The sequence below is a fragment of the Simochromis diagramma genome, unplaced genomic scaffold, assembly GCF_900408965.1.
Source record: "Simochromis diagramma unplaced genomic scaffold, fSimDia1.1 OVJJ01000208.1, whole genome shotgun sequence".
In the NCBI taxonomy this organism is placed as follows: domain Eukaryota; kingdom Metazoa; phylum Chordata; class Actinopteri; order Cichliformes; family Cichlidae; genus Simochromis; species Simochromis diagramma.
The window spans coordinates 2,180,512-2,202,834 of record NW_024386789.1 but is presented as its reverse complement, the minus strand read 5'-3'; the positions used below and the strand labels follow the sequence as shown (position 1 = coordinate 2,202,834).

Genomic DNA, 22,323 nt, shown 5'->3' with positions numbered 1-22,323 from the left:
ATGAGAGCAAGACGAGATAATTTTTTGCAGTTTATGTAATGTGTATTACGTCTTCATGTGTGATTACATCACCTGTCGGTATGTTCACAGTCCCTCCTGGAGACTCATGATTCTGTGGCATCCAAAAACTATGAGACTCCACCACCGAGCCCCTGTTCATTCATGGACGCAGCCCTCAACAACCAGCCGGTTCCTCCAGACGCAGTCAGGATGGTCGGCATCCGTAAGGTGTCTGGTGAGCACCTGGTAAGTCTGCTCAGTAAAGAAAACCTGCAAAGTGTAATCATTAAGGCTGGATTGAGCCTGACTATAAACTGTAAGCAGATAAAACACCCCAGAGAAGTGGAGGATTTATGCTTTGGGTGGAGCATATGGACTCAGTATAATGAGATTTTTCTCTACCATTGTTAAAAAGAGACAAAAGTCAGATTTATGCAGCATTGTAGCGCTAAATTGGTGTGATTTATGTCCACGGTGAGCAGGCACATACGAATAATTTGATGATAACTTTGCCAGATGCCCTATTGTCTCACTTTCTGCACACAAACTCTCTGCCATCTTTCTCGAATCAACCAATCGTGGGTCAGAGGTGACGAGACGTTAGTTTAAGATAAAAAAGAAAAATAAGGTGCAATAATAGTGATTCAATGTTAAAGCAAGAAGCCTGAAATATATCTCTTTAAGCCTAAATGTCTTTCTAATATAACAGTAGATATGTTTGCATCTGTTGGCTTCCTAATTTCAGCTCAAGTGATTTTACCATTGGCTTCATCCCTCACAATTAAATTAAACACTCACCCCCACTCGTCTCTTAAACCACTTTACAGTGGAGGACATTGCCAGGCTGTCCCCCTGGGTCTCCTTCTCTAGTTAGCCCGCATGAAAAATAATTATTACACTGAGACTCTGTACATGTGCACAGGGAGTGACTTTTCGAGTAGAGAGCGGCGAGCTGGTGATTGCCAGGATCCTCCACGGTGGCATGATTGACCAGCAAGGTCTGCTTCATGTTGGCGACATCATCAAGGAGGTGAACGGCAAAGAGGTCGGCAACGACCCCAAAGTCCTCCAGGAAATGCTGAAGGAGGCAAGCGGCAGCGTTGTACTGAAGATCCTGCCCAGCTACCAGGAGCCGCACACACCTAGACAGGTCGGTCATTTTTAGGAGTGTTTACAAAGCAAACCCGATTCAAGCTTTGCTTCAAATCAAGTTAAATCTGTGCAGTTAAAACTTGTTTTGCAAACTCTGCTGCATCATAGCTGTTGCTGTTTGATCTGACACACATGAAAGATCCCCAAAATACCTAAATGGCACAAACTGGAGCTGGAAATAAATATAAAAAGGACACTTTAATGGAACTTTCTGTGCTCGAAATGCTTTGATCTTCCACATTTAAGCTTCTGTTTTTGTTAAAGTAGAATACATTGTGGAATAAATATTGCATAAAAAGATTAAATTGATTTAAAAGTATACAGTCATTTTCATCAGTAAGCACCACTTAATGTCCTCCCTGGCATCCACCCTGCTATCTATAACCTTGCACGCTGTGCCAGGAATCATTATGTAATACCATAATGGGACTTTTTAGATGACACTGGCTATTTAGCTTTAATATGTGCATTACAGCTTTGTCACTTATCCAAATGCAGAGCAGTTTTCCTGCACCCATGCATAATGGGTCTGTAATTGAAATCGTCATGAGCAAGCTAGAGAAAGATCTCACAGGCAGCTTATAACGCAGAGGATCCCCTTCATATGTTTGCCTTTTTTCATTATTTCAGATGCCACAGTTGATTGACTATCAAATGTTTGCAGGAAATTGCTTGGTGTAGTGCTTAGTTATTAGCTGATGTCAGTGCTCTGCTCTGGTTATGTTAGCTGATGAGCATTAGCTTTCTAAGAATCAGACTCTGATCATACTGAAACCCGCTCACCGAGTTTAGTATTGAGGGGAAATAGAAAGGTTATCTTGCCTGGTAAATTTTTGCCAATAGGATGCAAGGATGAGAGGATGCAGTGTACACAACACTGCTACTGATTGGCCTCTGCGAAGGGGAAAAATGCAGTGAATCTTGAGAAGCTGGGCTAAATAAATTCTTTATGTCTAACCAACATATACAAGAACATCGTTTATAAGAAAAGAATGGTAAATGGTAAACGGCCTGTATTTGTATAGGTGAAAAAAAATCCAGCTTATATATGAGATTACACTATAAAGATAGTTTGCAGTTAAACTGTTTTTGCGTCCACCACCTACTAGAAATGTATTTTTATAGTCCTTTAGTGTGAACAAAGCTGTGATTTTACAAAGCTTACGATCGTCTAATTTATTGGTTCAGACATGCATGACAGAATAAACTTTAATATCTTTGGTTAAATTTTCCTCCTGAGGAAAAAGTTACATCATGAGGACAAAATTTTAAGACACCTGTTTCTGACTAGATTTCTGTCTATTTCTTAATTGCGGGATTTAATTTATCAAATACAAGCGATGCTTTGGCCTCAGTGCGTGCATCAGGTTACTGTCACCCTAAGACGGGTTTCTCACTCTCATCTTCACACATGCACATTTGTAAAGGACCAATAGTATCACGTTTAAACCACAGATAGCATAAACCAACATGGTGATGTCTGAAACACTCAACTCTATGACTTCAGAAACCAGTGCCTGTCTTTTATACTGTCTGTGAATTAAACTCATTAGGTAAGTTTAATTCCAGGGGTGTGTTTTATTCCAGAACCACGATCTGTTTCTAAACCTAACCTCATTAGTTTTGGTGTAAAAACCAGACCAGCAGCTGAACATGAAAGTAAACAAAACAGCAGGGAGTAAAAGCAAAACAAAACAAACTCCTTGAAAAGACTACGGCCAACAAATCACCATCCCTCCCTTATACACTCTAATGTGTCAAGGCACTGACTTCAAAAGACACCTTGTGCGTATCTTTACGATGGTAGCAGAACCTTACAGAACAGAAGTATTTCACACATTAGGATGATAGCACCCTGCACCAAAAGACAGCGTTCAGTCTGGCAAAATTGCTGAAAGAGGGCCTTCATGTATAAGAGAAATCACCTCCTTTCCATTCAGCACCTCAGAAGAGTCTATCCTCAGGTATAGCTCTTCATGGATTTCAAAAGATGCAGATTTCTTTGTAAGAATACATATCTCCGGCATACATTATGGTCTAAAAGCCTTCGCTTTGTTGAGGGTTTAGTTTTCCTTTTTTCTATGAAAGCTGCCCTACTTAAATACTTAAGAGAAATCTGTGCACAGGAGACATTAAAGAATGATTGGTTGTGCTCGCACAGTTAAGAGCTGTGTAGGTGGACGCGCAGCGTATGTGGTGTCGATGCTACGATTAGAGTTGTACCCAGAAGTCTCAGTGTAATCCAGCTGTCTGCGCTCCAGGCCTGGAGCTTGGTTGTAATGCTGGCGACTAAACTCAACTGACAGCTCGCTTTGGCTAAAGGAGAATATGCGTTTGTCCGTCTGTCTGTCGTGTCCTTACAGAGGGAAGGACGCACGCACGCAAAGGCAGTACGGTACAGGATGGCAAAGCCCGTTTTATGTTCATGCATCAGTTCAGAAAAGAGACGACGTCAAGCGCGGAGGGGGGAGGAGGGGATGGTTGCCATGGCTACCGATTTTGGCTCTCTCTTTATTTCTCTCTCCCTCTTTTTCTCCGTGTTTTTTTTTTTTTTTTTTTTTTTTTTTTGTCTCAGTCCATCGACTCCTTGTCCTATCAGTGGGGGTTGGGATAGATGGTTTGGTTTATGAGCTGAATCCTGCAGGCTTGAGCTGTCGGAAGAGCGAGCTGGGAGATAGAGAAGGCTTTACATGGGCAAGGGCTGTTTCATATTGATGGACAGTCGGTCATCCAGACCATCTAAGCCGATCACATGTACACACAGGAAGCATCACGATTCTATATTGGGTGTAAAAGGTTTGACTGACATGTTCCCTCTCTCTAATGTAATTATTCATTCAGGCCTTTGTGAAGTGTCACTTTGATTACGACCCGTCTCATGATAACCTGATTCCATGTAAGGAGGCGGGGCTTAGCTTCAACAGTGGGGACATTCTGCAGATCTTTAACCAGGAGGACCTCAACTGGTGGCAGGTTAGTACAGCCACATGTGTGTATTTTAGCCACATAAGATGTTTCGATTTGTTAGCCGCTTCACGTTGCATGTGCGTTTCCCCTTCGTAGGCCTGTCATATAGAAGGTGGCAGCGCAGGTCTAATTCCAAGCCAGCTACTTGAGGAGAAGAGGAAGGCTTTTGTGAAGAGAGATCTGGAGCTCGCTACTACAGGTACACCTATTAGCGGTATGCAGCAGAGCAGAGAAGCGCTTCTCATTATGCAGATTCGATACAGGCTCCTCGCTGCACAAACACCCCGGCAACAAAGCCAACATCTGTTCCTCTCCATATCATACAAGTGCTTCTTCTGGCGCTGTTCGCTCATCCTCCTCTCACCTCTTCAGTCTGCTCCTCAGTCAGAGAGCGCTGAACTGGTAATGAGCATCGGAGTGACTCAGGTGGCCTGATCCAATCTGTTGGTTATTAAGCTGCAGGGTCTGACATTCAAGCGCTACCCCTCCTCGACAAGAAGGCTTGATTGAGGAGCGGTGATAAGACAACCGTCCGTAAAATCTGATCAATAATGATCTCTCCTCTCATGAGACGTGGCGTGAAAAGAGGCCGTGTTTCTTTAGATTTGACTGCTCTGCTCTGCTCAGTGGCAACAAAACAGGTGGTGAGTCATAGCCAGCTGCATACCCTTCACTTGTAGAGGAGAGGAAGATGACAGTCCAACTGTACTGCCCTTGGAGCTCAGGAAGGACACAGCTGTCTATCAGCATGTTTTCCACATATACCAGCAGAGAGAGAATGAAACATTTGGAAATTGATACAATAATGTTTATCCACTGATCTATATAGTTGGGACAGAATATTTAATAATTAGAACTATAGCTGTTCAGAACAAAGTCACAATTATTTTTTGCCCTACTTTGACAAGGTAAATTTGTCATCAGGATAGTACTGAGTATATGAGTACTCGTGATTCCAAGTATTACTTTCCTTCTAGAAGATACTCTCTCCTATGCCAAATAATCTGCCACACTGAACAGACGGTCAGCAGATCATGCAGTCACAGGTGTCCCTGGCAGCAGATTGGTTGTATACAACTAATTAGTATTGGCGCACAGTGCCATCTAGTGGTCTCTTTAAAACCCTCCAATGCTTTACATTTTCATCAGCTCTTGGAGTGTTTTCAGAGGTATTTTGTTAAGTGGTTGAAGGTTTGATGTTGCTTTTCTCTCTGCTCTGTCTCAGGTCCTCTTTGTGCAGGAGTGGTGGGTAAGAAGAAGAAAAAGATGATGTATTTGACCACCAAGAATGCAGGTAACTTTATATGAGCTTTAGGCAAAATGATCCACTACCTTGTGATTTTTTTTTTTTTTTTTTTTCTTGTCTCAGTTTGACTTATTATTACTTCCCGATTAGAATTTGATCGTCATGAGTTGCGGATCTACGAGGAGGTTGCCAAAGTCCCGCCCTTCAGGAGGAAGACTCTGGTTCTGATTGGAGCTCAGGGTGTCGGCCGTCGTAGCCTGAAGAACAAACTGCTGGTGTCAGATCCCCAACGCTATGGCACCACAATCCCCTGTGAGTAAAGCTATCATCACACGACGCCATATTCACCAGTAAAAGCACAAGCAGGTTTTTGTTGTAGCTGAAGTTGAACCTTTAGTGCAGATCAGTTTAAAAAAAAACCAAGATGTTTCTGTTTATTGCAATGACCCAGTCACCTCTAGAAAACCAAAGGTGGATGAGAGAGATGGCCAGATGTACTCCTTTATGAGCCGCAGCGAAATGGAATGTGACATCAAAAACGGGCGTTTCCTGGAGCACGGCGAGTATGACGGGAACCTGTATGGCACAAAGATCAGCTCCATACACGATGTGATAGAAACAGGAAAGATCTGCATCCTGGATGTTAACCCACAGGTAGAGGAAACAGCTTTACCTTCTTTATTTGGTTACACTTTAATTTCTCCAGGATAGAACAGCTTGTGGCTGCTGAATTGCTTTCAGTCTTTTCATCAATGTTTATCCAAGAGGATCTCTTAATGATCTGCATCCACTCAGATAATTATTTTTACACATCTTATTAACTAAGTCAGAGGAAGACGCTGCAGGTGTTTTTTAATGGGATTCTTAGCTTTTCTATTGGATTTGTTTGAGTGTTTTTGCTCATTTGCGGCAAAGTGATGCAGTGATTGTAAAACATCTGTACTGTTTCTGCTTTTCTCTTAAGGCTATTAAAGTCCTGCGGACATCTGAATTCCTGCCCTACGTTGTGTTCATCGAAGCCCCAGACTTTGAGGTCCTCAAAGCTATGAATAGGTCGGCAATTGAGTCAGGAGTTGTCACAAAACAGTTAACAGTAAGTCTGTGCTTTCATTCGTTCTCTACCAAGATCATTAGAGGCGCACAGTAACAAATGAGATGTAGCTGTTGGCTCTATGGTTTGATGCGACCCCTGTGTTGCTGGAAACAGCTCATATCAGTTACTCTGGTGGAGCATTCAAGATCTGACAACATCTGAACCAAAACATTTGATGGGTTCCTGTAATTTTTTGTGGAATGTAGAAATATATATTTAAACTTGTAGCAAAAGTCTTTGCACATTTCCACCCCAAAACACATGTTATTATTTATTTAGTTAAGTTATTTCTTATTTAAACTGACTTTAATGCTTTCTTTATGTGCTCCTTTGGTGCACTCGCTTGCACTGCCGCTGGTATATATAAAATGCTCACCTGAAGTCCTGACAGGTTCTAAACATTTGAATTGTGTGTGCTGCAATTTCACTTTGGACCTATAATTTGTTCAGAAAGCAAACATCACACTCTGTATCAAATGAATCCTTCATGTTAACAGAGATCATATCTCAAACCTCAGTCTTCGATTGAGTGTCCGAGCCTGAAGGCAGGTTGCCTGAGGTCAGGAGAAACACACCAAGGACACTTGTCATTTTGTGCGAGCACATTTGTCCTCCAGGGTCAGGTCATCAGTGCAGAGGAAGTATCTGAAGCAGGACATGCAGCAGAAACTGTGGTTCACACTGTTCACACAGCAGGAGTTTTCTTCACAATCATTGGTCATTGCCCACTCTACTCACCAGATTGAGACTCTTGTGACTGTCTGCTCTGACAAAATAAAATTTTAGTTGAAAAGTAGCTGTTTGGACACACCTGCATCACACACCAAAATGGGAAAAAGGTCGTAGCATGATTTCCAGAGAGCACTTTAGAAATAGAAACCTCGCTGGAAGCAGCCCAAAGAGGTGACCTTTAAGGAGAAACCGGTCAAATTGACTTGAATCAGCTAGAGTCGTAAAAACTTTATGACCATGACTTGTTGTTGCATGGATTTTTGCAGTTTGAAAAATATATATTGGATTTGCTCGCTGTGGGTCGTGAAAGTTCTCTGGTTTCTTAACATTATGTCCACTCCCTTGGTGTCAGTAGCTTTAACAGTGTTTACAATTCTTTCCTTAAAGCACTTCTCCCTGACACACTCCTTTCAGGACTCAGAACTAAAGAGGACGGTGGATGAGAGTGAGCGCATCAAGAGAGCCTATGGACATTACTTTGACCTTTGCATCATAAACGACGGCCTCGAGGCGGCGTTCCGAAGTCTACGGCTGGCGCTGGAGAAACTGTCGACAGAGCACCAGTGGGTGCCTGTCAGCTGGGTTTTCTGAGAGTCACCGAGAGCTCGCCAGCAAGGTGCCAAGGTCACAAGCCAAAGGTTGAGGGACGATACATCACTGGTAGCTCCAGAGGGGGGGGGGGGGGGGTTGTTTCCACATGCAGCTATTGGTGGCAGAGGTGTGTGGTGAAGAAGCGGATACACTGCAGAAGACCAGCCTCATGTAGAGCATTTTTTTTTGTACAAAGTTAGTGTTCCTCTGTTGAGCCTAAGGTCAAGTTGTACTTTATTTGTCAGAACTGGAATAAAGCTCTATTGATGTTTGTAAAGAAGGACTTAGAGGTAATTATGAGGTTCAGTGCAATAGTGCGAGTGAGTGTGCGTGTGTTATCATAAATGTGGATATACACTTAGAGTAATGCATATGTTTTGCAAGTAACAGTGCTATGTTGGAGGTTTTCCTTGAAGGACATTTAACGTTTTAGCCTTTGAATCTTAAATACTTTATGTAGTGTAATGTTTACATTGGATCGGTAGGACAGATTGGTTAAGGATAAAAGATACCAAATGTCATATTTGTATCAAATTCTCTATATTTTATCATTTGATCATACAGTATGATTGTATGTGTTCAGAACTGTGCGTAATCTCGTTTGTGTCCACAGATTTGAAAACTGAACAGCAATAGATCATTTTGAAGATACATGCAATACACACGAGATACCCTAATGTGCACACACACACTCTCATATATATATATATGTATATGTATACAGAAACAGAGTGAGACCTTCTGCAGTATTCCTGAAGTCTCAGTTTGTTTTATTTGCTTTTCAATGTTGAATACGTTGAACATTTCCTGTCCTGTGCTGGTAAAGCTCTAGTTTGTTTGACAGTTAAAGGATCCAGCCAGTGGATCACAGCGTGTCACTTCTGTCTGCTTGATTCTGTCGGACTTGTATTTGTAGCACTGAGAACACTTAAGCTCTATTAAGAAAAAGAAAGAAAAATACCTGACGAAGTAGCCTACAATATGCACTGATTGTGTAATGAAGGCGAACATGTAACCTAACATTGCTGGTTGGCTAGTTGATGGAAGTACTTTTTTTGTTATTTTCATGTACAAACAGTAAAAATATTTATCAGTGGCTTCGATTTAATGCTTACTTTTGCCTTAACATGGTTGAAAAGCCAAGGAAACGTTATATTTTTTCATCATGTAACATTTCACTTCTATCACTGTACATGTTACTCAGAAAATTAAAAAGAAAATTCTGGCAACGTATTCATTGTTTATGTTATTTTTCCTTCAACCTGTACGTACTGTATTGTAATAAAGAGTATATAATACAACATATAGAAATACATGGTGCTTTTATGGTTCTACCAGGGATCTACTACACTGTAGTCTGAATCTTCCTATAACAACTATTAAAATTGAAATAGAGAATATGCATAGTGCATAATCATTTTTAAACTTCAAGTTATATTCAATAAAAGAGAAAACAACACTGTTTTAAATGCATATATGAGACATAATACATTCTGCTGTTGTTGACAGTTCAAGTCGAGTGTAATCTGTGTGACCTCTGAGGATTTGGGTGAGCAGAATTATTGCCCGAGGATGATGGGGTTGGTTGTTGATGTCCAGTTGGTGTCGTCCAGTAATGAGGTGCCAGAGGCAGCATTCTTGGATACATGTCATAGGCAGGCGGTGGGCTAAGGCTAAGCTAACTGGAAAAGCTTTGTGTTTTCAAAATAAAGATAAAAATTATGTTGGTTTTCTTACTAGTTTGTAGGTTTGAAATTAATAACCAGTGCTGTGTGAAAAGTGTTTTTTCTCTTGAAGACATTGCAGTCCTTTCAAGATAATGCGGGCTGGAATTTAATCATTTCATTAATTTATTTTTTCTGCAATTCAAATCTCTGTAGGACAAATCTGTTTGTTTTTTTTCATTTATCATTTGCTTATGCGGGCATATCCATCACATAGATGTGCACCACAAAGGCTTACATGCACTATATGAACAAAGTAATGGGGCACCTAGATATTACATCTCAGCCATGGTCACTCATGCCATTAAGCTCAATTTCTGCACATCATGTGCCTCAGCATTCAGCAACCTCCTAAACTTTATATGGTCTGCCACTTGCTGCATAAATTTTTTTGGTTCCCACATGCTTCTACTTTGCATTTGATAAGGGAAACATATAGGTGGGAAAACATTCACATTCACTTGTAATGGTGGCATCTTGGGATGGTGGGATGCCTTGAAAGTTTGGAAAGAAGGCAAGTGGACTTCTTGTTGGTTTGTGAAGAGGCTAACTCAAACAACTAATGAAGAGTCCCAGGTATTTAACCTTGGAGGTAGCCCTGGGGGTCATTGAGCCATGATTAATCATCTGAGTCGTTAGGGTCATATATACTTTGTTTTACATCGTAACGACTCAGATGATTAATAGTAGGTCAACAACCTCCCAGGCCACCTCCAAGGAGACACACCCCACTAGAGAGTAAATACTCCATCTGCTGTTTTAGAACTGAAGAAGCCTCTTGGATGAAAGGTGAAATGTCTTCACAAATCAAAGAAAAGAAGCCCAGTTTCTTTCTTTTTAGTCACTCAAGACTACCATTAGTAGTCTGTGTGAATCTACACAGGCTTAATAATGGAACTCTAGTTCTGTCTGTTACTTTTTACCAGGTTTCACCACTGGAGACAGATCCATCCCTTTGGCTCGTAGCTCAAATCTATGTGCAATGTGAATCAGAAGCTAGCTATAGAATTTGGTCACGCACCAGTGAGTATGGTGGTGGGAAATCCACTGTGCTGTAGCGAGGAGGATCATAACGTGTGTCCACTTCTGCCTGATCCTCCGACAAAGAAATGGGTGATGAAGAATTGGTGTCATCTTGCATCGGTATGGTGACATTAAATTCTGCTCTTTTCTTTTTTGCATGGATATAGAAGCAGAATAGTATACCAGCTACGGCAAGGACTACGACTGGGAACCTGGGAACACATTTATACCATTTTAAGAATTAATAATCGGCAATCCCCTTTGTTTATAGAGATTTTATCTTGACAAAACGAAACAACTCACATATATTGAAGGATATTCACCGCCTCAGTCATTGCTGGAATTGGGTCCATCTGCAGGCATTACTGCAAGAAAAAAGAAAGCCTTTTAAAGACGTCCAGTGCAGGAAAAGACTTACTGCTTCTCCGTGCTTCTTACTGAATTCAATTCAGTATTAGCGACAAAACCCAACAACAGTTGCCTCGAGGCACTTTACTTTGCAAAGTGAACCAGAGAAAACCCCAACAATCATATGACTCCCTATAACTAAGCATTTTGGAGACAGTGGGAAGGAAAAATTTCCTTTTAACAGGATGAAACCTCCAGATGACCCACGCTTAGGGAGGGCCATCTATCGCAACGGGTTGGGGTGAGGGGAGGTAGACAGGACAAAGACACGCCGTGGAAGAGAGCCAGAGATTAATAATAATAATTAAATGGAAAGAGATGTATAAACACATAGTGAATGAAAAAAGCTCCACACCACAATCCACTCATGTCAAATACAGACTTTCATTAACTGTGATAAATCCTTGAAATGACAATCATTCATGATTTAATCTGTATTTACTTGGTAAAAGAAATACATAAATAAAAAAATTACAATGTCCGATTTATCATAGCGTGCTACTCTACATGATAATAAAACAATAGGAAGATCTTCCTAACATAAATCATAGAGATTAAAGCTAATAGAAAGCATAGCGTCATAACGTAATGATGTGTCTCCCTTTACATAATGCTTTATGTGAGCATATAGGAACAGTTAATATATGAGACTTGAAGTACTGACTTTAAGTTGAAGGTCTACCTGTAGTGACTCTATTATATTTTACTCACAATATTGTCATTTTAAAAATTGTTGAGAAACAAGAAACATTTGATGTGTTTGTCAGCAGCCTATAGAAGAAGCAGACAGTATCTCCCTTTGTGCCGCACTGAGTTTTAACAGATCACACCTGTCATCCCATAAAAATGACACTTAGTACAACTGTAGGTAAAAAAAACAAAAACAAAGTTGATTTTACAGAATTTTTACATATGACACTTGATTTTAAGCCTCATTATAATATTATAGTAGCATGAGCTTACCGTATTTCAAAATGCAAACATACAGAAAGTGTCATGACCTGTCGCTTGTTATAAAAGATAATATGTCACTTAGGGAGGTGCAGTGTGAAGAGCTTTTACTGCAATATGGTCTTTCTTAAAGACACAGCAACACAGGACTGAATAAAGCCATTGTAAATTAAAGCTTTTAACCGCCATTTATAAACCTGTCATATCTTATACAGGAATACATATTTTTAATGGTGCAATGCATCACGGTCATAGTGTTTCCCTTCACATAGCTATCACAGATAATCTAAGATATCCTCATACAATTAATTTATGGTTTCTCATCATTTTTATGCAATAAATAAATAAATGTTAGAAAGACTGTTACTTCTAACACAATACATTTTGCAGTACTGAGAGGAAAATTCTGTTTGCATAGATGATGTTTACCATTTACTAATATCATTCTAACACCAAAAAACCCACACATGAACAGGTGAGTCTGTAATACTTTGAGTCCTCCATGCCTTATCACTTAAAAGAGTCTAAAAAACAAATTTTTTGTAGATATGTGATATTTACAAATTTGGAAGCACTCAAAATATTTAGATTATTGAAATACCTGAAAATTGTAACTGACCAATATTCTTGCCAGACTGATTGCCCAGTTCCTCTGTTGGAATATATTAGTTTTATTTGTAGTGTTTACATGTTAACACCTGTTAAATGACATTATCTTGTTTTCTTTTAATCCCTTTTTCTTGTGGCAGTTGAACTATTAAATGCAAGAGATGTGGACTGTGACATACCAAGTGATGGCCCGTCATGGCAGATGAACAGGAGCCATTTATCTTAAATATGTCATCTAGGAAGTGACATTCAAAATTTTCTGGGGGAGCAACAGATGTTTAAAAACCCCATTAACCAGAAATCAGTGATGTGAACAACATAAACCTTCTCGCTCAGCAGTAGAATGACAGTTAGTGGTGCCGCGCTAAAATCTCTGGCTTTAGAGACAGCTCCTGCTTATAAAGAAATGTAATCACAATAATGATAATAAAAATTGTAAAATACTATCCAAGAGTAACAAAGTGCGTCACTCAAATGCACAATATTGAAAAAATATAAAAGCTTGAAGACCAAAAAAAATTATTTTAACTAAAAATATAAATTAGGGAAATATTTCACATATTCTGAGAATATCTCATTCTAGATAATAATAATAATGATAATAATAATAATAATAATAACGTAAATGCATGAGTTTGTTGTGCAGTTTTTAATGGGACTTATTCGACTGTAGACCCCTGAGTAACCTGACAAATTACTGCTGAGTGGAGAGCAAAGTGATCACCATCAGAAACAAAAAGCTTAAAATTAGTCAGAAACATTTAAACCACTGTACAGCCTGATAGAACAAAGAATGTGTATTAAATATCACTGTATTAAAAGCTGAACGTCAGGTACAAAGGTGGAGCCATGTCAGCTGTTAATAAGATAATTATTAACTTAATTATTAAGATGATGTGTTTTTTTTTTTTCTCAAAGATTTATTTATTGCTTTTCCAACAATATTTTAACCAACAGGAAGACAGAGTTCAAATAAAATAGAGGAGGAAATTAATAAAAAAAACTGAGTGTATAATAATAATGTATGTACATCATGTATGAACAATGTTGGGGAAACACATAGATATAGTTATACATACTCTCCCATGTAGATCATTCAGATATTATTCCAGAAAAAAAAATAAATATATATATAGATAATAAAATAAAACAAAGCAACCCCCCCCCCCCCAAAAAAAACCCCCAAAAAAAACAAAAACAAAAAACAAACAGAAAAAAACAAGGGGAAGAGACAGTGCTCCATAACACAGTGAGACAATAGGTTTAAGTGCATTATTCCAGGGCTTCGGGCTGAAGTTTAGTCCAAGGGTGTCAAGTTAGTTAGAGAGGCAACAACCTAACGGTTGCAACAATAAGCTGTGTCCTCTTCAGTTCCAGTCCATTTAATAAGATGATGTGTAACTCAAATAGAAACACTCTCAGTACTGTGATGCTGTCTGTTAATATTGCTCTGTCATAATGCCTTGACTTTTATATATGTACGTATATAAATTAAACAGTCCTCCTTGGTCTTCCTTTGAAAAACATCAGGTCAGTTTTTTTAAATGTGAATTTGTTGTGAAGCAGGATTATTACAATGAAACAGCAAAAACAAAAAAAACTACAAGAAAACTTTTCACCAAAACATATTTTACGTGTAAGTGCATTAGTGCATTTGAGCAAGTTCGAAATGAACTATGTCAATACAGGATTCTTTCTCCCACAATGTGGAATTACAACATTTACTCTAAAACAGATACCGAATGTCCCAAATGAAACTTATGACCACATACATGCTCATATTTCGGAAAGGATGGAAGAAGGCATAAATGGTTATGGGCTGAGTGAGGGTGATGATGGTGAACTGATGTAGGGTGGTGGTGCTGGTAGTAGTAGTGATGGTAGTGGTGGTGGCGGCGCTGGTGACTGGTTGAGGCAGGGTGGTGGGTTGATGTAGGGTGGTGGTGAAGGTGGGTTGATGTAGGGTGGTGGTTCAAGCTGAAAAACAGGACACATTTGATGAAGGAACGTGCTTATTACTGGATTAAGAATAGACTCAGTGAGCAACATGAGCATCATCATTGTCATCATCATCATCATGACGTCATAAATGCATGAATACTTACTATGTATGGAGGAGGAGGACTGTCATTTCTTAAGTTGTACACAGGAGGCTGAAAATACAGTTCGTAAATGTGAATTACTTCCTCCTCGTCCCGCTGCTGCTCGTCCACTATAGGGATCGTGTACACAGCAGGAGAATTATTGTAACTAGATGAGCAGTATTGTCCTGGTTCTCTATTATAAGTTAGGCAACAAAATATGCACACAAGGACGAGGACAATCAACCCAGGAACCCTGGAAAGAGAAAGGCAACGTAATCATTAACTAACATTAATAAAATAAGGTGTTTGTATCAATCTTGCCCTGGAAAGAAATACTTACAAAAAAACAAGAAAGTCCATCAGATTTTTCTTTAAACCTAAGTAAGGTTTAAGAAAAAAGAGCACTTGTCAAAAAATAAATACATTTTCAATCTCATTTTTAACTTTATGAACTTAACTCTTCTTTATGGATGTTATGCAATCAGGTGTTCACTATCTAAGTGTTACTAAGGAGAGGTTCAAAGGTAGATTTTTATCTTCTTCTACTGTCAGACTACAACAAAAAAGAAACCTGGAAATACTTTATATAATATGGCCTACAACTTAAGGTATAATTTCCCTGTAACTACAAGGAATTTAATGTATTTTACTTAAAATTACAATGAAATACATTTACCTACAAATACTTAAAGCTGGGTACAGGAAGCACTCATTTCCTGTATTTAGAAAGTTATGTTTAAACAGTGATGACTTGGCTCTATCATTATATGGTCACGTTGGCATGTAAAAGAACAGCTGACTTAGAGAACATCCATCATGCACATCAACATATTGAGTATTAAATAAAAATGTAAAAAGGCAATTCAACGCCCCATAAAATAAGGCGTGAGTATAGTGTTTGCTATTCCACAAAATGACAATGAAATTTTACACTACTTTAAATTACTTATGCAGTACATACATTTATTTACCGTAACATTTATTTACCATATAATTTCTTTGTTTCCTGTAAAAACCCGAGTTGTTGCCCGCCTTTTTTATTCTGTTATTCCTACCTTTAAGTATTTGTAGCTTGATATAATTACATTATGATTTAAAATAAAAAACACTGATTTAATTACAGGAGAATTACACCTTAGTCACAGCACATATTATAAACTCTTGGCGATGGTTGTTTAAGGTAAAGCTAATCAACATTTACGTTAAAACTTCATTTAACACAAACGTTTAATTGTTGCTAACACACTTTATATCACACCTCGGTACAAAATTAAACCTCAACAAAATTTGGATCAAGCAAAGTGGAGGAATACAACAAGCGAGGACAATTACAAAACATTTATTTTTCATTTTGAATGACATGTAATGACACAGGCTGAGTGTGACCAGGCTTCTCCTCGTGATATGGGCCTCGCTCAACAAAATCCATTACTAATAGATTCATCAAATTATTTCCATTTTTAAAATAAAGCTTACCTTCAGCTATATGTAGGTTAAGCAGAATGTTGACTTATATCAATGTACAGCCTTGTTTAAGAAGCAGAAATCACCTAGATTGGAGCTATTGACGCAACTTATCATCAGTTATGCTCTTGCTACACAGTATATTGACAGCTGTGCTGGGCTAAAGTCCACTGCCATTAAAGGTAACAATATGCAGGTGTAATAAGGAAAGGAAATCACATTTTGGGGTGGGGGGGATAAGCAGACAAGGGAGAGCAAGAATCCCTGTTTCAGCTTGTTTTTAAGGAATGCAGTCGAGGTGTTGTTGAGACATGTTGGAGGAATCTGTAGAGCGGCTGTCTGTACCAACAGAACTGCCATTCAACAGGCCGTAAACCACTGCAAGCTCTCAAGCTAAAAAACGAAACAAAATGAATGTTGATCTCACGTCCTTGTTCACAGTCTGAGTAACTGCAAGTAATATGAGAAGTTATTCTACCAAGTACAAGACACACTGTAATGTTACAGTCTTAGGGGAGGCGGGGGAGGCGGTGGCGGCGGTGGCGGCACATTAACAGAGGTGCCAGTGTTGAGATGTGGTGCTGACAGAAGAGGAGGCGGAGGAGGAAGAGGGGAACCTGCAGATACGGGACGAGGTAGCGACGGGAAGGTGCTTGACGGGCTTATAGCTGGTGGAGGGGGAGGCGAAGGGGGAGGCGGGGGGAGATCTGTGAGCGAGGGGAAGGTGGGCGGAGGGGGGAGGTCAGTGTCCATGGAGAAAGAGGGAGGCGGCGGGGGAACAGGCAGGTCGGGGTCCAAACAGGCTGAAGAGGCCGGAGGAGGAGGAGGCAGGCTGTTGTTGGTGGGGACTGAGGGTGGTGGCACAGCGATGCCGTGACTGGAGCTGTAGACAAGACATAAACACCATGAGCACTACTGACAGCGAAACTGTGTTTTATAATGGAACAGTCCACATTTGTGAAATAAAGAGATTTAGAAGAAGTTGGAAACATGAACGCCACTCATGACCATGAAGGAGACTAGTGCTGGTGCACTGGTGCTTACAGAGACCACTCACATTCACACCCAGGACCTCACAGTGAACCCAGGACATTACTGCTGTGATGTGACAGTGCTAACGACCCCACAAACATACCACCTTTTTCCATATCATAATAGTTAATTTTCATTAAGTTAAGGGTGTTAATTAAAACAATTATGTCAGTGTTTCCATAAAAAACTAGCCACAAAGAGGAAGGGTCTACGTACAAAGAGGTGTCTGCAGCGCTCTGTATGCTGTCTGCAGTTGCTGCTCTCTTTCTGGGCACTTCAGTGACCTGTGGAGTGAAGAAAAATGAAGGCCACAGAACTTCTCCACATATGACATGTACCATACCGGGAAAACAGAGACTTTTTTAGCTTTCATCTAATACGAAGGAAGACAAGCCTATCAGATTTTGCTTTACCTGAAAACTGTGTCCTATGTTGTCCAGTATGAAGTACGAGATTGGCTCCCTTGAGTAGGCTTCCTTGGGCTCCTTGCCTGAATCTGGTGGGGTCATAAGCTTGGAAAAAGTCTTGTTTTTGGGGGTAGTGAACACACCGATCTCTCTCCTGGCCACCTTTTCACAGTGGATAGCTGCAGCCTGCAAAGCACAGTGGAAACAGCTTCAGTCAGAAAGATGCAAAAACTCTCAATCACATCACTTGTTCCCCTGAGAACCTCTGACAAAGTTACTCTGTGGCTTTAAGCAGAAATGTTACATTGTAAATGACCAGTTTCACATACATGCAGCTAGCACTGTACTAAAAATATATGGCTATTTACCAGTGACAGCAGGTTGATGGAGGACTCCATGTCTTTAATCTGCCTGGCCTGTAAGTCCAGCAGTCTCAGCACAGAGCTGGCCACATTGTTAATCTGATAGGTCACACTGGCCAGCGACTGGTTCACCAAAACCTTGATCTCTTCAACCGCCTTGGATTGATCTTCTGCCTGAATTGTTTAAAAATTAATTAAAATGAAGAAGAAGATGATGATGATGATTATAAAAGATCTAAACATGCAAACCTATGAAAACTGTTTTTGTTTATATAGCCCTTGTGGCCCTTTTTTGGGAGTGGGGGCATTACTCACCTGAACATAATTGTTATCGCAGTAATCTGCCACTCGGTGGAGGTTGCTGCAGTTATCAACAAGGTCCTTCCTGGCAGCCGGCGCCTCTTGTAATATCTGAGTAATAAGTTCCGAACAATTCTTTTCCTCCGTCATTTCTCCCATGGGTGTCGCTGAAAAAAAGCCTCGTAAAACCTTTAAGTGTACTTGTTAGTATCTGATGAAGATGGAAAAAGTTTTCTGGAAAGAGGCAGCCGAGGCTGGGGAATGTGAGGTCGGTGGGGAACGCGGAAAAATACTGCAGGGTACAGAATTTAGAGCAGCTGGTCCCAGGGCAGGGCTAACAAGTGAGGTCTCGACTAGGACTGCTTAAGCAACATCTGTCTCGCGAGAAACAAACAAAAAAAAAAATTACCATTTTTTACATTTATTTTTTGGTGGGGTTAATGTTTTACACGTCCCATAGTTTGCTTGATAAAATAATTTAAAATAATTTTGCAGGTTTTTAATGAAAGTCACTTGTATTATTCGTTAAGTCCACTAGAGGTCAGTGTAGTCTAAATAAAATAACTCAAGGTCTGTCGACAGCGGTTGCCCTCTGCAGTGATAACAACGGTGCGGGTGAGGATGATGATCGTCGCTCCATACGTTTGGATGCAATCTGTGGAAAGCAGGTATTTTTTTTAATGATAAATTCAGGTAACTATAAGCCAGAGAGATGATGACTTTTGTAATTAGGTTCTTACATAATTGCGAAACGCTTCGCCAAGTTTAAATACATTGCATTGTTTTACATATCCTGTATAAACACATTCAATTCCCCAACATCCTTCTTTGAGTTCTGGGTAAAAGTTCACAAGTCCCTGACTCCAGGTTTCCAACAACTTTGCGTTGGTTTACATGCTTATGCCCTTTTGGGGGCCATGCGATAAACCACAAGAAGCACTGACCTTAACTCCAGTTATTTTGAGTTTGATTACAGCCTTTTATCTAAACAGTAAAGAGAGAGAGTACGAATCATCATAATACTGCAAGATATATTTAAAAACCTTATGTTGTCTTGTTCTGATCACCCATTCACTCCAAATTAGTTCAGACATGTCACTTGAAATATTTCCTACTACTGGATTGACTGCTTTAACATTTGTAGACGACCCCTAGAGGCATCATAACGATCCCCTGACTTTCCCCTAGTGGTACCATGAGTTTGACATTTGGACTGTATTTGAATCTCTTAATCACGATTACCTACCATGGCGCTTGATACAGTTCCCTGGAGTTCATTGAGGAAAGCTGCAGACCAGCTATTGAGTTAATAAAAACAAGCAATTTACAGTTAACAAGAAACATCAAAAGGCTGTGGCAAGATGTGTCTGTACCAGGAGCATCTGGAGAATAGAAAACAGCCAGCCTGTAGTTTACTGCCACCAACACAGGGATGGTTCTAATTTGACAAAACAGCTCTGTGATAATCGAGCTTTCTTGCTGCTAAGGTCTTGTGAGGACACCCTGACAGACGTAGTTAGAAACCCTTTTGGATGTGGTTCCATGCAGCTTCAAGCCCTAATCACACTTTTATCCTGAAGTAGGAGCAATCGCAAAATAAATGTATTCTTTCTTTATCATTATTTTAACTGGCATCTGCTTTTTTCAGTCTTTCACAGCACATGAGATTATAAATTGAACTATAAACATTTACGGTACTGAAGTTAAAATGATTAATTGTCCCAGAGATATCTTCTTCTTCTTTTTTTTAATCTGGTTATAAATTTCTTTATCTTTTAACTTGAGCCTAGAATTCAAGTCATGCTTATGTTTGGCTAGTATAATAGATTTTTGCCACAGTGTATACAGTTATCAGTTTAGCTGATATTACAGAGTTATTAGGAGCAGTGGTGACTGATAAGACGTTTTTGATAACTTTATTTCTTTATTGGATACTTGTTTCACAAGACTAATATTCAGCGCAATATCAAAGCTATCATATGATTAATGAACTCCATCTTTATCATTTAATTTATTTTAATTTGTCGGACATTTGATCTTATTCCTATCCTTAGTTTGACTTGAGTCTTAAAGGCTATATTTTAATTGATATGTAAATTCCCTCCAAATTTGTTTGATTTTCTGTGTTTCTGGACTCTTTGAAAGGACTTAAAAAAGTAACGCAGAAACGTGTTGTCACATGTGCAACACCTTTTGCGTGAATTTTGACGCAACATGTGTAAAAAATGCTTAAAATTACCTTCAAACAACTTTCAAAATAAACACGTGTGTGACAAATCTGACACAACGTGTGTTGTCCCTGAGCTGATGCAACACGTGTTAGCACTTAATGTGTTGTTGTTAATACATCTGTAAGAGTGCAGGATGGGCTTTTTAAGGCTGGCTTTGATAAGCACTATACAAAGAACATTTCTTCCTCTTCTTTTTATTTGGTTATTATATTTGGCAGCGTTTGTGTGCATGCGTGCCATCATTCTGTCTGTAACCACAATAACTTTGAATGATGTTTTGAATGAATTCTGATAAAACGTTTAGGGAAGTAGAGTTAACCATCAAATAAAATTTGCCTTACATCCAGTAAAGTCTACAAGGTCAGCTCATGTATTGGTGGGAAATTGACAAAAAGCCTCAGAAGTTTAGTGTTCATTGGGAATATATAGAAAGCACCATATGCAGATTTAAAATATGTCCCATTTGACCTCTGACCTGTCTTTAGAAGCCAATAGAATGACCTGAACATAAAGGCATTTGAGGGAATTCTGAAAATCAGATTACAATAACAGGTTACAGTCATGTAAATGCATAACATTTCAAATATGTGTGCAGTGTTTCTGAATAAGTCAAATTTTTAATAAAATAAAATAGACTGATGATCAAAACCTTTTTTTGCTTGCTAGCATTACTAAACATTTAAACCCATTTACTAAACAATGAAATGAATGCTACAAATGCATTATATGAACAAAAATACAAATAGTAAAAAATAATTATACTTAAAATAATGTCAGGTATAATACAATTGGTTTCAACAGGGCAAATAACAAAGGTCAGATTTTTTAGGCTTTAGCTTCAGTTGAGCAGATCTTTCATTTCTTTTGTTTTATTTTTATTGATCGTTTTATGAATGCCAACACCAGTCCTGCAAATTGTGCCTTGTGCTGCAGCAGCACTTTATCTAAGCTCCCCAGTCATGACAAGCAGTAGTCCAACACACTATGCCAAGACAAGAAGTTGTGGGCTCACAACATAACATACTACAGAGCAGCCGAGGAAAGGGAAAACACTCTATACTTACCTTTCTGCACTCTCACTGACCTCAGACATTATGTCAACTTAAATGCACAACTGTGGTGTTTTAACCTGTTCATTAATGGTTGTGACTGTGCTTCTTTAGTCCTCTCGGTACTGGAAAAAGAAAATGTGTGTGTATGTGTGAAGAGTGTTAAGTAATGAACAAGTTCGCTACTTTAGCTTTGACCATCTGATAAGATCTGAACTGTTACTTTTATCAGTGAACCCCAACCCACTGCAAATGAGTAGTATTCAAATCTAAGTCCAACGTGCATATCGGTCAGGACACGAACTGCTGTTTTATGGTCTTGTTTACACCGTGGAACTACTCAAGTGTGAAGCTGTTTATTTTTTAAAATGGAATTGCTTGTAGTCCCTCAAAATACATCCCATTCACTAGAGGGCATGGAAAAATATATTCTTGGTCATTTTAATTAAATATCAAAGAACCTGGTAGAAGCAAGTCAGGTTCAAATGTGTAGAGCAATGCTGGGACTAATATAACATCAACAAACCCAAAGAAGAAGTCATATAGTTTAGGTTTGTAATAATTGCAAGAAAAGTGAAATCGAGCCTCTTGAACTGAACAAATCTACGGTCCCTGGCGCTGGTTCATGCTGCATACTTATTTGAACAGAAGCAAAAATTTTAAAAACAAATGTTCTGTTGACATTCTATGGCTGGGTGTATTCATGAGGGTTGAAGAAACAGTTTCCATAACATTTAAAAATATTTTCAATTTGACGTTGTTTATATGGAGCAGTGTTCTCCTCCGGTGCCTTTTTTTGCGGCTATTTTTTACTTCTGTTGGCATGTTATCACTACCAGCTGTTGAAACCATTGCCTGGATGTGTTTCATGTTGCACTCAAGGATTTTTTTTGTGCAA

At 39.3% G+C, this 22,323-nt stretch overlaps 2 protein-coding genes across 6 annotated transcripts in view; one reads left to right on the top strand and one right to left on the bottom strand.

Annotated features, from left to right (window-relative positions):
- The window catches only part of mpp2b (membrane palmitoylated protein 2b), a 47,019-nt gene extending 38,023 nt beyond the window's left edge, over window positions 1–8,996 (top strand). For all 5 annotated transcript variants that reach the window (XM_040023299.1, XM_040023297.1, XM_040023300.1 and 2 more), the window contains 9 exons: window positions 91–246; window positions 923–1,150; window positions 3,994–4,125; window positions 4,216–4,318; window positions 5,345–5,413; window positions 5,516–5,677; window positions 5,817–6,019; window positions 6,330–6,458; window positions 7,605–8,996. In XM_040023299.1, the coding sequence (XP_039879233.1) occupies window positions 91–246; window positions 923–1,150; window positions 3,994–4,125; window positions 4,216–4,318; window positions 5,345–5,413; window positions 5,516–5,677; window positions 5,817–6,019; window positions 6,330–6,458; window positions 7,605–7,781 (1,359 nt within the window). In that variant the 3' untranslated portion in view covers window positions 7,782–8,996. The remainder of the gene's footprint in view (window positions 1–90; window positions 247–922; window positions 1,151–3,993; window positions 4,126–4,215; window positions 4,319–5,344; window positions 5,414–5,515; window positions 5,678–5,816; window positions 6,020–6,329; window positions 6,459–7,604) is intronic.
- Window positions 8,997–15,189: 6,193 nt separating this feature from the next.
- On the bottom strand, window positions 15,190–18,509 carry LOC120728420 (abl interactor 1-like). Its single transcript, XM_040023295.1, has 5 exons — window positions 18,161–18,509; window positions 17,852–18,019; window positions 17,490–17,669; window positions 17,293–17,360; window positions 15,190–16,927 (listed from the first exon to the last, which is right to left on the bottom strand). The coding sequence occupies exons 1-5, from the start codon at window positions 18,302–18,304 to the stop codon at window positions 16,546–16,548; spliced, it is 942 nt and encodes a 313-aa protein (XP_039879229.1). The 5' UTR covers window positions 18,305–18,509; the 3' UTR covers window positions 15,190–16,545.
- Window positions 18,510–22,323: the final 3,814 nt, after the last annotated feature.

What these genes read in the sequence shown, in the direction of transcription:
- LOC120728420 (XM_040023295.1), bottom strand. Translation starts at nt 18,304, where the DNA reads ATGGGAGAAATGACGGAGGAAAAGAATTGTTCGGAACTTATTACTCAG. An exon ending in CCATCAACCTGCTGTCACTG is followed by an intron (nt 17,670 to 17,851) that starts GTAAATAGCCAT and finishes TGTGCTTTGCAG; the next exon opens with GCTGCAGCTATCCACTGTGA. An exon ending in ACATAGGACACAGTTTTCAG is followed by an intron (nt 17,361 to 17,489) that starts GTAAAGCAAAAT and finishes TTCACTCCACAG; the next exon opens with GTCACTGAAGTGCCCAGAAA.